The following is an 18,143-nucleotide window of genomic DNA, read 5'->3' on the forward strand; positions in this document are numbered from 1 at the left end:
GCCACACCAATTTTCAATGAGAGTTTTAATTAAATTTACTGTACAAAAGTGCTGCAGAACTACGCAAAAGTGTCAAAAAAAACAACAAACCTACACATACAGAGAGACCATTCAACATAAAACTATTCACGCTTTATGTAAATAGACGTTGAACCGTCGTAAATATTACTCATCGCCGGGGCGTCTTTTCAAACCAATTAAATGCGGCATGAACTCCCTGCCGGTACAGTATTATAAAATTCTAATTAGAGTTTGCTCTGAACTTCATTATTCCTCGTATGTGTGTGTGTGTGTGAGTGCGTGTATGTGTTGGTGAATTAGCTCGTGCGAAACCACAAAACCAAACATTAATCATACACCATGTCTGAGGTGGGACGCAATAAATATTTTATTATGTGGTAAGCTGAAAATCTTCACAATTAAACATGTTGATGCACAGATGAAAGAGCGCTCAGTCATTTAAAAAAAAAAAAAAATGCTCACCCTTTCCGACATTATTTTTTAAACAGTACCCTTAGGCTCTTATTCTTAAATGCAACACTGAAAGTCAGTCGAGTAATGGCTGCCATTTACGCAGTTCTTGAATCTTTACACATTTTTAACCGTCTGCTCGAATGGTGACCGTTTGCAGGGAAGGCCAACAGTCCCCGGAGGAATGGCACCGTCTCTATGGCAAGTGCTCGGGCAATGAAATTTATCACATTGTGCTCGGCGACAGTCGTTTCTTTGGGGAGTACGAAGGAAAAAGTTTTACCTACGCCAGTTTTCATTCGCATCGCAAGTAAGTACGATAACTGAATAAAAACATTCTCTTTGGTTAACAAATTAATTTGAATACGAGCAAGCACGAACCTTAATATCTGAATGGCCAGAGCGTTTTTAAATGAATTCGCGGTGGGCAAGTAGATGTGAATACAGCTATTATTTATACACTCGCCTGGATCGGCCATTCAAATACAAATTTATGTAAAAAAGACAAACTAAAGTTTGTATTTTATCCGTGTGCATTTTTGGTGTGTTTTTCTTTTTTTTTTGAAAAAGGTACGGCGTGGCGTTGGTTGGCGTGCGACCGGCAGAGTTGCCCGAGTTTTATGAAGACACCATTTTGCTGAATCCAGGACCTCGACATATTATGAAGAAGGATGACACGTGCTATTACATGAGCATCACTAAGGAGGAGAACTCGGCGTTTGTTGTTAATCAAAACCAAGCTACAGACACGACGGCAGCCAGCAAGGATGGCGTCGGTGGCGGCATGGGCGGGGCCCTCGCAGGCGCCCCAAACAGTGGCACAGCAGCTGGTGGGTAGACCACTTCAAAACGTAGTCGTATCCTTGTGTGTATGTGTATAAGTGGATGAATGTGTGTTTGTGTGTGTGTGTGTGTGGGCACCGTTAGTTTTGGCTGCCAACCTGTCAAAAGAATTCACGAATTGCAAACACACGTATGAATGGTTTTGAATGCCCCTAAAATATATAACATAAAGCCATATCTCTAAGCGCAATATATTTACTCATATACTCTGTTTAGCAAGTTTGTTGCTCTTCATTTTGAGGCTGCTCTGACTTGTGTTCGTTTGATTCGATGATGAGAGAGAAAACAGTTTTTATTTGTAATCGTATTTTATTCTGATACAATTTTTGTTGCATTGCGTTTGTCAACTTGTCTGAATGAACACAAAATGCTTTCAATGTGTGTGCGCGTGTCCGTCTCTAAGTTTTGCGTTTCTGTTGCCTTACAAGTTTCATTAACGATTTTAATTTGGTCGACCACTTCAGTGTCAATGGCTTTTACTTTCCGTTATTCAATTTCAATTAATTTTGTGCTGAAATTTGATTACGTGCAAAAACCAAAGCTTCATTACGTTTGTAATCTTCCAAGCTCTCTTGCTCTCTTGCGCTTTGCCTCTAGACTTCTATCTATTTTATCTGAGCTCTTAAAAATTTAAGTTAACTTTAATAGCGTTAACAGCATTTATCTTTTTTATATTGTCTCTTAATATATTTATTAAAATGAACCAAACATAAACTTACCTTTTGGCTGAGTCTGAGTCTTATACAAGTACATTAATAGCATAAAGTTACTCATAGTTGGCACATATAGTATACCAGAAAAAGAAAACAGAAGACTTTTCTAATCATATTTTTAAACTATTATCTAGTAAAGTTAAGCGAACAATTTGAAAAATAACCAAACGCAAAAGCCCGGGTCTAACATGTATTTATACAGTGTTGCCAATTTCTAAGTGACACAATAAGCTGATTATAGATTAATAGGTGTACAATTTCAGTGAAAATGTACTTCAATAATTTTAATAATCCATCTAATCTTTCAAAAAATGCAGAACTTGCGTAAAATGGCGCCAAATTGGCAACACTGTCTAACAACCATAATGATTAGAATGAAATTTATGGCTCTCATCATAAAATAATAGCGGCTTTTAACAGCCGAAACAAATTAGAAAAACACAAATACAACTAGTTTAGTAAGGGAAGTACGACTTAGAGGGGTGATAGTGTCAGGCTTAGATTTAAGTGTAGATGTCACACTGTCTTTTGTCTACCTTCATACGTATATCAACCACCTACATACATACCTACATGAAAACTGCAAACTTACATATGGAAACACACTATCCTTATCCTTTTACATGCCCATGTGCTCGTACAATATATGCAATATATAACCGTGTATATGTATGTATGTGTAAATGTAGCCGATACAACATCAACAAGAACAACAATACAAGCAACTACAACAACAACAACTACTACTACAACAATAAGCACGACTTTCACATCATCAACATTATTATCAGCATCAACAACAACAACCGCCCTGAACATCGCGGCTATTGCACCAGTGCCGTCTGTTTGTGTACGTGTGCCCCACAGTCCCAGTTATGAGTCTGGCGCCGGCACGCCCTTGCCCTTTGCCGAGCGGGAGCGGCATCTCTTGCAACCGTATCCGCATATGCAAACATCTGACAGTGAACTAGCAACACTATTTGTGCGTGAGTGTGACACAAAATAACAAGAAAAGATCTAAACCCAAAGAAGACAAAAAAAAAAAACAAAAAAAAATCAAAGACTAAAAAAGAAATCAATACTCTTCTTTATCTTATGTTGGAAAATGAAGCAAAACAAAAATATGTCTTTTTACACACGTTTCGTTTAATTTTTGTGTACTCTTCTACTACTCCCTGAACCTATTTTTGCCTTTGCCTTGCATTCGCCTTTGCTCTTCCCCTTTGTACTTGTATTTATCACACATGCATATACATATTCCAGTTTATGCTTCATGCAGATTTGTTCCCTCAAAGCGATCGAGCTCAGCTTCAGCTCTCTTGCCTCACTCCTTGACACTCCTTACACATCTAGAACACACGCTCACACCTTCACAATGGGTGAACACACGCCTACACCCCATCCACCGCTGCGTCACCTCTTCCGTATTTTTTTTTTCACTAAACACACTATTGCTACAATTGCTATTTTTGCATTTGCTTCATTTTAAGTTGGCATCACATATACATACCCATATAGTACTGGTATGTGCACATATATGTATATACTTAGCTTATATATTGCTAGCTTTCTCCGCATGTTTCAAATTGCTGCTGTTCATTTTTTCGCAGATTGTGGTGCATGTGCATGTGCATGTGTGTATAGTGTATAGTGTCTGTTTTTTTCTCTTCGACAAACCATTACAAATAATGTACTTTAGGCCATCTGCTAGTTGCCCCCGGGGGTATGCAACAATTTATTGCGGCCAAGGATACGCACATATGCGTCGGTTAACTTTTCAAAGGTAGTGCCAAAAATTAGGCCAGACTTAACGCCAAAGTGTCATTAAGCAACAAATCATGGGCAAAGCCGCCTTGTCGGCAATACTTCATCGTGTAATGAGCAAGCGTAATTAAGCCCCAAAGCCTCGGCAAAACCAGAACTGTGTCTATTGCGTGTATGGCGAAAACAAATTCTCGCGATGTGGTACGGCGTAATCCAAGCTCATCTCAACATTTGCTACAATGTTTTTACACTTGGGCTTTAGCTACAGGAAAGTTAAACGATAAGCGAATGTTGCCAACCACTTTGCAACTTTTGCGATTGCATTCTGAAAGTCAGCAGACTTTTAATGAGTTTTGCAGGTTTGGCAGGTTTTGGCATTATCCGAATTACCCCTTCAGCTGCACGGCTGCAGTGCAGTCATTTAACTTCGACTTTGCTTACATGTACTCCCCCCGCCCCCCCTTTGTTATTTCTCTCTCTCACTCTGTATCTATTTATCAATGTCTCTATGTATATATGTCTTCCTGTGTTTGTGTCGCTGCTTCTGTCACATCTGTTGTTTATCTCAAATTAGTGTTTGTATAGCAAACGAAAACTTTATTTAAGTAGCGCCCAATAGAAAGTTGTAAGAAATCCGTATGCAATCCAAATGAAATGAAATGCTTTCAACTCACTATGCATAAATACATAAAATATGTATTTGTATTTATTGTTTGCTGTCAATTCCATAACTGTGCAGCCAGCGATAACCCAACAGCTGTGATAATATCGGACTCAAAGCAAAATCTAAAGGATACGACTGTTAGCACAACGCACTTGACGACGGGCGCTGCCGCAACAGCAGCAACAACAACGACCACAATTACAACAACAGCCCTGCCGACCACATTGGGAGTAGGTGGTGGCAGTGGCACCACCGGAGGCGGACTTGGTGCCGGCCTCAACATCGGCACAAGCCTGAGCGTGACACCTGCGACACTAACAACAACCGGCAATCACTTGGATGTACCATTTGGCAACAATCCCAACCTCCTCAGTCCTGATGTGCACAATCAGCGTAGAGGTAGGCAATTTTAATATAATATATCACTAGACTATATCTGTCTTCATTTGGGATTGTCTTTATTTTAAACAAAATCGACAACCCACAACTTTCTGAAATATTTATATTTATTATTTATTTATATTTATATTTAGTTTTATACAAATGATATGAAATTGTTTAAGAATTGAGAGCAACCTAATGGTTTGCTGGCATTTCATTTCTAGTACATCTGCTGATCTCTTATCGAAAACAACAATTTTGTGCAATTTCAGGTAGTCGTAGGCCTTCGATACTGCCGGTCCCCGATATGTTTACCTCCTCATCGTTCAGCATATCGGGCAATGACGATGGCGAGGAAGGCGATGAAAGTGACGACGAAATTGATGATGAAATGCCTTGGCGATCACCTTCGGAGAAAATTGCGTAAGTTTAAATCTATTTTATCAAAAGGTTTGATTACGAGTATAAGTTACATCAAATGTTGAGGACAAGGCACAATTTCGTTTTAAAATATTCACAAATCTATAACTGTATTGTGTATACCCACCACAACTCCCTCAGTGTTCTCCACATATTTTTTACTGCTGTCCCCTAGTTGAATTCTAGATTATGTGTGTGTGTCTAAATGTACATAACTATGCTAGATAGCTGTCCAATTTGATATTCTTCAACATGTACGTGTATATAGCTTGCTCCCCAGCTAGTCTGTATAATATTTATAAATGTTGCGTCAGCCCAAATGTGTTACACCCCCACTGGAACATACAAGTATGGTCGATTGCCCTTGATAGATAGCACTCTTTTAGCATAAATTGAAGAAAGAAAAACTGACTCTCGAACTATGTGCAGTTGCTTGGGCGGGCATTTTCCCCAATCGCGCACCTATTCGCTCATCATGAGCTCTTCGGAGGACTCCTCGAACCAACGCGGGTGCGCCTACTGCAGCGCTCCGCCGCCAGCTCGCCAGGGTCGCATCATGAAGAAGAGCTACAGTTGTGACAGCGAGTGTGCCCCAAACCCGGCAGGCCAGCGCATGTCTAGCTGCGCATTGCTTGCGCGCCGGCGTCAGGAGCTGCAGCGCTGCTGCTCCTGTTCCTGCTCCGCCAGCACAACAACCACAACGACCACACACGTGACGGCTGCTGCCTCCGTGGCCGCTGCTGCGGCGGCATTCACTTCGAGCAGTTCCGTGGAGACACGTCGCTTGGCTCGCCCCGTTTGGGCCTCCGACTACTCTGGGTAAGTTTCAAAGCGCGTCCTCAGCTGCGAATACTCATATTGTGCAAACATAAATAAAGTGGGCCATAGCTTCGACTGTTATTTGGAACGTTCTATTGTTGAACTATGGCCCTTGTTGTTACGACTGCTGTTGCTGCTACATTTTGCTGCTTATGTATTCCGCTTGCTTTTGACAATGACAATGGACACACGTTTGCCAAACAGAAAGCAGCCAGAGTGCACAGGACGAACTAAAAAAAAACTGCCGTGGGGCGTCTTATAATGACTCGGATGCGGTATGCATTCCAGCAAACGGTAAACGGTGTAAGGATAACTTGACTGATGAGCGGCGAGACGCAGCTTGACGGAGGACTGTGGCAGCTACTTGAGATTTGCTGATGTTGTTGTTATTGTTGTCTTTACTTGGTTGGTGTTCTTCTTCTACATCTTCTTTGCCTTGAATTCCTTTTTGTTTTTTGCTTGCTGAGTTCACATAAGTTATTCTGCCCTTCCAACTATAATGGGGCTTTAAACTTTAACATGAAATATATTTATGTAAATGTCTGTCCGACCGTCTATTTCCGTGTAGGAAATAAACACTCAAAGAAACAAAAATTACCAACAAGGTGTTTCTTTTATTTTATAACTTATTCTATAATAATAATTTGTCACTTAAATCAAAATAAAGGTGTATCAATTAGGTAGGTTATAATAAAATTATCATTTTATATGTAATTACTTGATATTAAAACCTTGTAGTTAATCAAAACAGTGTATAAACATAAAGAGCTATGACGATTGAATTGGTTTATTAGTTAAGCAGCGTTTCATTTCAAAAATCTTGAAGAAACTATCATACTAGTATATTTCTATGACAAAGGGTGAAAAATTTAGTTTTTGGTCGAAACAAGCTTGTGAACATAATTCAAATGCAGTAAATATATTTTTAAATATTTAACTCTGCTCTCAGCAGAGACATTATTTAAACAGTGTTCGGTTCAGCAATACTGCGAGCTGAAAAGCACAAATTAATTGCAAGGGAAATAAAAAAAATGTATTGTTGCTTCTTCTATATAACTGCTATAAGTATTTAAAATACCTTGGAAATATTGTTGCATTTTAATGTCGCTGATGTTTAAAGCTGGCCAAGAGGTAACTTGGCCCTTAATTACAATCAATTGTGTAGTTAGTGCGGTTCTTGAAAAATCAAACTATTTTCCTGTGACTGAATGCTGGGCAATACGTTTATTTTTTGAAATCTGACTGTATGTTGTAAATTTATTGAATGCATGAAATTTCGAGAATTTATTACTTGTAGTTTGATATTTCATATGTTAATTGATTGCTTGGTTTAAACTAACTGTGTCCATTTTAATTGTACATATTTAAAAGTTGGTACAATCGAGATCATTATTACATAAGTAATGTTCAACTTACTAAACTCATACTATAATCGCCTTATTAAGACGTCCAAATGAAAGGACTGCACTCTACGTTATCACATTAATTACATTTTGCATGGGCAATTAATATTCGGTGAGCCGAAGATAACGTGTTATGTTGTTCTAAAAATAAGTCTGTTTGTCGAAACTGCATAGTCGTACGTCCTCCCTACCATTCCCAATTCCTGGCTTGCTCGTAGACATAGCTAAGTAATATCTCTTAAACTCTTTGTTTTGCATTAAGCTTACCCCACACTGCTTTGACCCGCTTTTCACTAATTGACCAGCTCACAACTCAAAACAGACAGCTGAACCCAAAGGGTGCTCATGTAACAAATTTTACTTTGCAGCATCGTCAAGGGTTTCCCCCCGGTTTCACCATTCATTGGCGTTAGTCCGACGCTCTGCTTTTTGCTCAAAGAGAAAAAGCCCCTGTGCTGTCTTCAGTTGGCTCAGGTAAGTGTAAAGTGATATGGCATCAGTTGGCCTATCGACTAAGACACATAATAACATAAAATAATGGTTGCTCCTTGCAGGTGTGCGAGCACTGCAGCTATCGCAATGCCAAGGAGTATCAGTGGCAGAACAAGACCATCATTCTCGCCGCCGACTATGCATCGAATGGCATATACAACTTTATCATACCGCTGCGTGCACATTTCCGATCGAAGACATCGCTCAATCCTATCATATTGCTGCTAGAGCGTCGGCCAGACGTGGCCTTTCTGGATGCACTATCCTACTTCCCATTGGTAAGTCTATCAACGGTTGCAGGAGATGTCAGTTCACATAAACATTTGCTTGTAGGTCTACTGGATGCTTGGATCCATCGATTGCCTCGACGATCTCTTGCGAGCGGGAATAACTCTGGCCGAAAGCGTTGTGGTGGTCAACAAAGAGCTCTCCAATTCGGCAGAAGAGGATTCGCTGTCCGACTGTAATACTATAGTGGCAGTCCAAAACATGTTCAAGTAAGTTGAACTGCATATCCAGATAATATTGCTCTCTTACGCCCCGAGGTCCTACAGATTCTTTCCGAGCATCAAGAGCATTACGGAGTTATCGCAGAGCTCCAACATGCGGTTCATGCAGTTCCGAGCCCATGACAAATACGCATTACACCTCAGCAAAATGGAGAAGGTGAGTCCGGTAATTTCCCATTATACCTTTTTAAAATTTTCATTTGCTTTTTGTTCCACGAGTATTTAAATCGTCATATATATCTAATATCTAATAGCAATTATTTTGCGGAATTGTAATATGGTCTGCAATATGTTCAAAAATAAAATATTATACATATGTAAGATAATAAAAATAACAGTGTTGATTGCTCCAACGTTGTACTATTTAGTGTAATGCCAGAGTTAATTTGATATCACAAGACTCAGTATTCAGTTTAGTATCCCCATTGCGTAGGATACTGGATAGGATATATGATCACCAAGTGAACCAATATTTATGTTTTTAAGTATTGCCTATTAAATTTCTGTTTCCGTTGGGGAGTTTATGAACTAATGGATTGCTTAAATTTGTTTGCCGATTTCAGCGTGAGAAAGAGCGAGGATCGCATATCTCGTACATGTTTCGACTGCCATTTGCTGCCGGAGCTGTCTTCAGTGCCTCCATGCTGGACACGCTGCTGTATCAGGCTTTTGTGAAGGACTATGTCATAACCTTTGTGCGACTGCTATTGGGTATAGATCAGGCTCCCGGCAGTGGCTTTTTGACATCGGTAAGTGGCGTTGTTGATGTAACAGAGTTCCCATCCAATAACGCTTCCTGCTGCCTGTTTGAAATGTTTCAACAGATGCGCATTACAAAGGACGACATGTGGATACGCACGTACGGCCGGCTGTACCAGAAACTTTGTTCGACCACTTGCGAAATACCAATTGGCATTTATCGCACACAGGATACCTCGAATGCGGACACATCACATGTGAGTAGCTCGCCAGTTGAGAGATGGGGACCATTCTCGGCATTCAGCAGGCATTGTGTGCGATTGCGTCCATCGGTGAGTCCAAAGCAAATGCATCTGAGTTTACTTTCTACGCAACGTTAGGCTCTGTGCTCAAGCTAAGACTTTGCATTCAGATCAAGCATTTGATACTTTCGTGAGGAATGTGCAAGTGAAGAGCTACATTACTCCTACACTACATAGTTTTGTTCCGTCAAGCGTCAAACTACTAATACAACACAATTTTTAAGTCTCTAACACAAACACACACTCATAAATCCACTCTAACATTTATATACAATAGTACTTAAATAAGTTCTCCTACTCTTGTCTCTTGCTCACAAAATGCAGTAATGAAAACATACTATAATCAATATCTTACAAACGCTCACACTTTATTTACGACGCGTTACAATTAGGTACAACACTTATCGAAACTTCTTTCTTCACTCCTGAGTTGCGAGTTTATTTTATGGTTTTTTTAAGTTTTAACAAAAAACGTCTTCGCCATGGGGAGGAAGGGGGTCACGAAGAGCGCGAGAAATTAAAACACCTGTTTAAACTTTATTATTGTGTTTGTTTGTTTCCTATTTGGATTTTTAGTTAAGTTTATTTGAAAATCACACGCTTTCGCTTTGATACTAACCGCATTTGAAAAGGTCTCTCTTTGAATTGCAAGAAAACAAAAACTAATAAAATTATATAAAAAGAGGCTGTGCAATATTTTTACTTAATTTGCATATTGTAATAATTATAATAATAATAAAGTAAGATATGTATACCATCAATATATCTAAATACTCTTTTTCAACTACTTGAAAGGTTTCCATTTAACGTAAATCTTAAAGGCTTCTTTTAATAACCACAAATATAGATTTTCTCCAACTTCTATACATACATATTCTTATTATGCTTAGTCGAATTATATGCATATATACATCTAAATATATATAAACAATACGTTTCCCAAAAGCCTAGCGTGCTGATTAAACATCGAGAATTGCCAAATTGATTTTGTACATACTGGAAAGTAGTGATTTTTTCCTTTATCGATGGCCACTCTGAACTTGCAATTTGTCCCCGTCAACATTTGCATTAGCTCTGTACTTTTGCATAATTACTTTTTTCGTACATATTCACGTCATGAGCACTCATTCAAAACTGTGGCCACAATAAACGCAAAAGAACATAACAAATCAAGAAAACAAAAACAACAGTACAGTAATGTTATTAGTCAGACGATGAACTTGTGTGAGCCTAAGCAGATAATATGTGTAGATATTACTCAGACGACGCGTTTGACACAATGTGGATCAGACTAAGAAAGTAGAGAAAAGAATTTAAACTAATTAATTTGCGTTTGTATTGGACTTGACCAGCAATTGAAAACGCACACGCACGCAGTGAGTCCCAACATATTCATCTATATATTTGTTTAAACTTTGAAAGTTCAACTGTGAAACAAAAACAAACTTAAAATAATGCCAAAATCAACTAGTACATGTTTTAAAATCCAAACGTTATTAAACGAAAACAATACTCTTACTCGTACTCATACAATCTCATGTGCTTGCTCATTAGTCTTAGCCCCATTCTTCTTCTGTTAACTGCGTCTGTTTCGTATTGTCGTTTTTAAAGTACTTGTAGTTTGTGCCAACACACTGATTCATGCTCACATATAAGTGATTTTAAATAAATGCATGTCTCCCTGCTTATTTGTTTGTTTGTGTTGGTGTGTCCTTAGGGCCAGAGGCGCGCTACGCTTTTGGAACACCAAACACCAAACTCGCATGCGCGTGCAAGTGTCGGCATGCCATCACTTTTTGTTTTTTTGCATGCAAGTTTAATTAGTTGATTGCATTTACTTGTTCTGTTTCCGGGAAAAGGATATTATTAACAGGCCAATGCAGATGACCAGGCCAGCATTTTTTTTCTCCACTTCGGCTAAGTTGTCTCTCACATCCTAGACATATAAATATCTACTGCTTTGCCTTAAAACTTTTTGTGCCGCACTGTTTTTTTGCATTTTCTTTGCAACGCCTTTGCCACTGAATGCTAATTAAATAGCCTGCTGTGAAGATTCTCAGAAATAGTGATTGAATGACAAGGGATAAGAAAAAAGGGTCAGGAGGAATTAAATGCTGCTACTTAAAGACAGACTACAGTTGTACCCAGAAAATGCTTTTATAAATCGGTGTGCCTCATTAACACATAGAGCTGAAGGTCCATACTACAAGTATATAGATTTTCTCTATTGCACGAACAATTCCTCCTAGGAATTATAATGCGCCCTCTGGGACTCACTAATGTTCATAATAATACTGTTCATAATAGTACTGAGCTGGGTATAGTTTGGGGCTCTTTAAAAGCATTGACTTCTTTTTTTTATTTTTTTGTAATTTTTAGTTTTTTATATTTTATGTATTGCATTGTGAAATTATAATTTTGTTTATTAAATTTGCAAATCCCGTTTTTTTATAATTTCAAAATGCATATATCAGTTTTGTGGATTGTGTCTAATACTTTAAACACTGGTAAAAAGGATTACATTTCTCTCATATGGAAAAGTAAAAGTAGACCAAACAATTGAATGTCATTGGTGTTAGTAACAGTTTTGTAGTTGATTGTGTATACGATTAAGTTTGCCTCGGTAGATAAAATCTTTTGTGGATGGGAAGACGTAATGCACGGATTGAAGTTTCTTGCAATGTTCTAAATGCTTAAGCCCGCCTGCAATGCACCTGCCAAAGTACATATATTATTTTCCTTTTGAGTTGAGCTAATTCAAACAATTATGGCTATATGTATTTATCATTGTTTACCAAAAGAGCGATCTACACATACTATACTACAGTAATCGACCATTATATGTTTCGGCTTTTAGTTTGGTGTTCAACGCATGTCTACACATTTCTAAATGTTACATTGTTAATTGGCCACACAAATATTGTGAAGCAAAACAAAATCGCAAACATACATAAGTTCTTAAATAAACATCCACAAGAGCAATTAGACATTTCAATTAAAAATCAATTAAAAATGGAAATCATTTTGTGTTTAATCGAAATTCACCCAAATTTGCATACAACCACGAATACAACAAACCAAAAACCAACCAACCAACCACAACCACACACAGTACGACGAGGAAACTGGCACGCCCGACTCGGCAAAGGACAGCACGGAAATGCTGCGAGGTGTTACCTATCGGCCGCCCTCAGCAGGTGGCGTCATGAGCCCTGATGGCGGTAGTGGTATTGGTGGCGGTGCTGGTGGTGGTGGTGGTGGTGGTGGCGTGGGCAGCAGTCGCCGGCAACGCCGAAAGTCCGTCAACTGTTTGGGTGGTTGCTCGGAGCGCAAGGGATCATCAGTAAGTAACAAGTCAAATTCATTTCATTATCTCATATGCTGTGACTAATCGAATCTAAATCGAATCTGTATGAGCCTAATTACAAAGTTTCCACTCGATGGCCAAACTTGGCAGCTAAGTTTGTTCTAAGCCATCGTTGGCCCATCACAGGAACGTGAATCCAAGCCCCACTCTAATGTGTGTGTGTGTGTAAGTCTGTGAGTGCGCTCAGGTAGGTAGGCTCGGCCATTTCCTTTTGTGTTAAACGCTTTGCAGCATGCTCTTGAGGAACGTAGCATGCTGTCTGCCGTAGCGAACAGATAAATTAAAAAAGGCCTTGAGCTCGTCTCATGTAACCTCACACATACACATGTACATCTCAACATGCTAGCACACACGTACACAGCAGCAAAAAAAAGGCGAATTATTTTGTCAATTTAGCCAAATTTAGTGCTAACAATGTGCCCATTGCATTTGCAGTACTCAATCAATTTGGCGGACGAGGCGCGCGACAATCACGCTCAGCAAATCGAAAGGGCCGAAATTGCCAATCTGGTGCGCAGTCGGATGGAGTCGTTGAATTTGCCAACCGTGGATTATGACGATGTCAGCGAGAAACGCAATCACCTCTCCTATGTGATAATTAATCCGAGCTGTGATCTCAAGCTGGAGGAGGGTGATCTGATGTAAGTACGAATATAGGCGAGGAAACCAGCAGACGCATAATGTTCAACCACTGCTCTGTATTTTCTATTCTCTCCCTCTCTGCTCAATCCACAGCTATCTGGTTCGTCCGTCGCCGTTTTCGGCACAGAAAACCTTCGAGCGTCACAATTCGCGTCGCAAATCGAACATCTCGTTTTGCTCAAATATCAATTTGGGTGCCACATGCGGCCCCCAAATGCCAACAATGCCAAACGCCGCCGTCGGTGCGGGTTCGCGTCGGGGTTCCGGCATTGCCGGCTTGAACCCCATGCAAATGCAGAGCGTTCAGACGTTGGCCGGGTATGGATCGCAGCGCTGTACCCCGCCGATACAGCAAATTAAATCGAATTCTCTTTCTCTACCCGACAGCCCGACGGTGGTTGGCTCACAGCGCGGCAGGAGTAACTCATTGCGGGTTGGCTATTATTCTCTATCACACACACCTGTTCCCCTTTCATTTTTCTTTACATTCTCTTTCGCTCTCTGTGCTTGTTCGATTTCATTTTCAATTCGTTGCGTTTCTTTTTCACACTCACACCAAATTACTATAAACAAGTTCGGTTTGCCTGTGTTTGCATTGATTTTGGGCACAACTGTACCATTCTACCATTTTTTAAACTTGCAAACATACACACATACTAAGTACAAGTATGTATGTACATGTATGTTACCATGGACCGTCGTCTGTGGGTTTGATGTATTCCCGAATATGGCGCAGAATTGCCACGATACTATAATCTCGCATGCTAAACGGCAACTCTGCGCTCAGATTCGCTGTGCATCACAGCGCACCGGACAGTTCCATTCCTATCCCACCTACAATTATTTGTAATTGTAATTGGCTGACAAATTCAGATCCTACAGTCAAACTAATTATGATTCTATATATTCGACAAGAACGACTGTGCATTTCCGCCATAGATCTTATAATTGTTTTAGAATAGTTTGACTGTAGACTTAACACTTCGCCAGCAGCACACACACAATTATACGTAGGCACTATCACACAAAGACACACACACACATGCATATACACATATAGTATATAGACAAGCATCAAAATTGTTGTTCAGTTTAAATTCTTCAAATGCTTGAAAATCCATTCACGAAATCGCATTCGAAGCCGCAGCTACAACAATCAGAGTCAAACCAACTACAACAGTAGCTACAATAACAACAACAAGCACAGGCATTGCAACAGGCACAGGCACAGGCACAGGCACAAGTTCAACGATTACAACAACTTCAAGCAACTTGAATCAATACCCAACACCCATAACCAAAGCACGTGCGAAGCGGATAAATCACGTCCCGTTTCCGTGAGCGCTGCACTCGCACCGATTCGCCATTCGTACGGACCGAAGGCGCTAACACTGTGCATCTTCAAGTCTTAATGTGTTACTTTTAAATATTATATAGTGTATATTGATTGCATATCGTAAAATTTTTTATAACGCTTTTTGATTTATTTTTTGTTGGCACGCCAAAAAAAATCAGTTCTAGTAACAAACTAATTGCCACCATTTGTGTGCGCCCGACTTTTGTAAATGTTTTCAGATCGATAACGACATTTTGCTGCGTCGTTCCTCCTCGTTGCGGCAGGGCCTGCCCAACGTCGGTGTCAGCCACGGGCGGCGCAAATCCTCGCTCGAGGAGATCGGCATTAGTCACTTTACAACGTTAATGCAGGCAACGAATCACAGCAATCCCATCAAGATATCGCTTAACGGCAGCATTGGTCTTGAGGTACGTCCTGCTAGTTGTTGATCCATACGCCCTAATAATCACAGCTATAAACACACGCATACACATACACAAACACATTCAATTTGGCACGAAATAGAATCAAATTTCATTGCAGGTCACGCCCCCGGAGGAGCCAACCCCTATGCTGGGGGTGCCATGCATGTTGGGGAGCGGCGCTGGCGGTGGCATCAATCCCTCGACGTTGGGCAGCTCCGGCGGCATGCTAGGCTCTTCACTGGCCATCAACACTGCTGATTTGGGCGGACCGAGCACTTCGTCAGCCTCACTACAGGCTCAGGACTCGCTGCCCCAGTCCTCCCAGGTGCAGTCCCCGCAGCATTTGCAGGGCACGATTGTATGATACAACCTCATGTGGGGTCGCCGACTCCGCTCATCGATGTCGAAAAACAAATGGATATAGAATACGGCCAGCACCCACAGACGCAAGGATAAGTTTTAAAGTCCCCAAATCATACACAAACCCACCCTCCATAAAGCTATCCGCAGAATTGTCTGTGTGGTGTGGGCCTCGGCTAACATTGAAGAGCAAAAAGTGTTGCCTACTCGCAGGCGCTCACTTGTAAATAATTACTACATAGGCTACTCAAGCAAATATTTTGATTGATAAATGAATAAATGTTCACACGAATTGGCAACTAGGAGAAGAAACCTAAGTTAAGCATTCAATATAATTATAGTGATTAATAAAAGAAAGATTATGCTTTTTGCAGTATTTAATTGAGATGTGCTTATCGTTTGAATTCAAAATGCCTATTAGAGCAATAAATTTTATGCAAAATTCTGTCTGCTTTATTCAAATGAGGCAAATGTGTTTTGGGAACAACAATGTAGTTAAACTATGGAATGAATGCGGCGTATACCCAAAAATGTGTAGTGGGGAATAACCATAAGTTAGCTGTATATATGGGGCATGATGAGAGATATTGGTCATAGTGCATACAAACTAGTACTCATGGTTAAAAAGTGCGTTAGATGCTATGTGTATGTGTCCTAGACTTAAGCGAATTATTTATACCATACCATGTAGCATAGTTTTTGCGAATTCATAGTAGAATAAAGCTCTTGTGTCGGACCTTTGCACAATTCCACAATTTGTTGTGGCTTAAACAAAATTGATAGGGAGGGATTGCACATTTCACATTGGTTTTCTAAAGTCTCTTAAAACGACGTACACTTAAGTCTTCATTCTAATCATGCCATCAGCATTTCAGTTTATGGTTATTAAACTAATTTTATAATGAACCCAACATATTTCATTGAAGGTGCTATTAATGTTTTGTACTATACACCAAAAACCACAACACAAGTTGAATTTATCAAAGAATAAAATTACATAAACATATTTTTATGATAATCTATGAAACATTTTGAATGAGCGTATAAAAAAACGAATACATTTTCATAGATTGCGAAGGGCTTTGGTATACTCTAATGCTTTACAAGACAAACTAATTTAGATAATTGTACTAGTATATAACTATGTGTATGTAAATACATTTGATGTATGTATGTATATGGGAATGTATATGTTTCAGAGATAAGTATTCAATGAACTGTTTAAAACTATGAAAACGCAAAACAACAGAATTTTATATTAGAAATGACACTAACAATTACTAGCTCCATATATAGTATATACTCGTAAGTCGATGGAGTGAGCGAAATAGTTTAGCTGCTCAAAGCATGCGAACTGCTGCTAATTAATTGTATTATAATATATGTACTTATTTATAAGCCCTACATCTAATGAATATCATACGTCTATCTATGCTGTATCGACTAACTGTCGGCCAACTGTACCAAATTCAATGAGCTATACCCGTAAAAAGTACATAAAAATAATCAGCATCAAATTGCTAGAACATAGTAATAAAACTAAGAAAGATATACATATATATTTCATCAGTCATGGATTGCAGGAAAACCAATGCTTTGCAGCTGAATTCAATTTGATAAACTTAAAGGCCTAAAACTGAAACTGCAATCCGCGGCAGGTGGAAGTGGGCGTGAAATTGTATATATAATTAGAAACAGATAAATTGCATTTGAAAAAGTTACTAACTTAGGCCGGGCTGTTCTGTCAATAAGCATTAGAAATTTAGCAAGTCTAGTCTCTAAATATAGAGAGCCACATAGAAAATAGTCTGTAAGCATTTGCACCTTCATTAGTTAGCACCAGACACGACTCAAAATCAATGAAGTTTATTTAAACACGTACATACCTGTGTCTACCGATAGAAAATATTGTAGCTAAAGCATATGACGTACCTACCATAAAACACATACATATTCACACAACAACAAACAAAAAGTGCACACAGATCTATAAGCGAATTTTACTCAACGATGAAGATGAAATATGAAATGCATTCCAGTGTCTCAAAACCTTATATTGGGCATGCAAGCTTAAGGACACACACAATTGGATGTGTGCCGTTTTGTATGCCCAATTAGATAAGATTAAATATGTACTCGTATACTCGTATGCATAACATACTCGTACATACAAGTATATGTAACTAAATATATGAAAGTATAGCTGTAGCTACAGTCGGCACATCAATAGTAATAGCAAATAGTATACACCTGTGAATCTGGTCTCAATGTACAAAACAAAAACCCAAACTTGTCAGGCCGCAAAAGCCAATTGTATACGGGATGTATAATACGAGAGAAGGACACATGTGCTGGCAAGTCCTTAGGAGGCATCCCAGTATTTAACTAAATAATAAACAAAACTATTGTGTATGTATATGGTTAGCTCATAGACTTGCTGTAATACCTATCTATGCTATTTAAAGCATAGCTGAAATTCACACAATAAATTCAAATATAGCAAGACAGCATACGTGTCTGTATATACTTAGTA

At 39.3% G+C, this 18,143-nt stretch overlaps 1 protein-coding gene across 9 annotated transcripts in view; it reads left to right on the forward strand.

The window, feature by feature from the left end:
* LOC115634121 (potassium channel subfamily T member 2) overlaps positions 1 to 18,120 on the forward strand; it is a 123,057-nt gene extending 104,937 nt beyond the window's left edge. For 3 of the 9 annotated variants that reach the window (XM_030531684.1, XM_030531687.1, XM_030531691.1), the window contains 16 exons: positions 632 to 781; positions 1,042 to 1,301; positions 4,531 to 4,854; positions 5,109 to 5,259; positions 7,847 to 7,952; positions 8,033 to 8,248; positions 8,304 to 8,467; positions 8,525 to 8,636; positions 9,043 to 9,228; positions 9,304 to 9,435; positions 12,593 to 12,823; positions 13,283 to 13,488; positions 13,583 to 13,807; positions 13,877 to 13,922; positions 15,065 to 15,253; positions 15,351 to 18,120. In XM_030531684.1, the coding sequence (XP_030387544.1) occupies positions 632 to 781; positions 1,042 to 1,301; positions 4,531 to 4,854; positions 5,109 to 5,259; positions 7,847 to 7,952; positions 8,033 to 8,248; positions 8,304 to 8,467; positions 8,525 to 8,636; positions 9,043 to 9,228; positions 9,304 to 9,435; positions 12,593 to 12,823; positions 13,283 to 13,488; positions 13,583 to 13,807; positions 13,877 to 13,922; positions 15,065 to 15,253; positions 15,351 to 15,614 (2,962 nt within the window). In that variant the 3' untranslated portion in view covers positions 15,615 to 18,120. Of the gene's footprint in view, positions 1 to 631; positions 782 to 1,041; positions 1,302 to 4,530; positions 4,855 to 5,108; positions 5,260 to 7,846; positions 7,953 to 8,032; positions 8,249 to 8,303; positions 8,468 to 8,524; positions 8,637 to 9,042; positions 9,229 to 9,303; positions 9,511 to 12,592; positions 12,824 to 13,282; positions 13,489 to 13,582; positions 13,923 to 15,064; positions 15,254 to 15,350 lie in introns of all 9 variants that reach the window. The other 6 variants (XM_030531685.1, XM_030531688.1, XM_030531689.1 and 3 more) reach the window with 6 other exon arrangements.
* The last annotated feature ends 23 nt before the right edge of the window (positions 18,121 to 18,143 follow it).

The sequence above is a fragment of the Scaptodrosophila lebanonensis genome, unplaced genomic scaffold (genome assembly GCF_003285725.1).
Source record: "Scaptodrosophila lebanonensis strain 11010-0011.00,11010-0021.00 unplaced genomic scaffold, SlebRS2 tig00000001-arrow-pilon, whole genome shotgun sequence".
In the NCBI taxonomy this organism is placed as follows: Eukaryota; Metazoa; Arthropoda; class Insecta; order Diptera; family Drosophilidae; genus Scaptodrosophila; species Scaptodrosophila lebanonensis.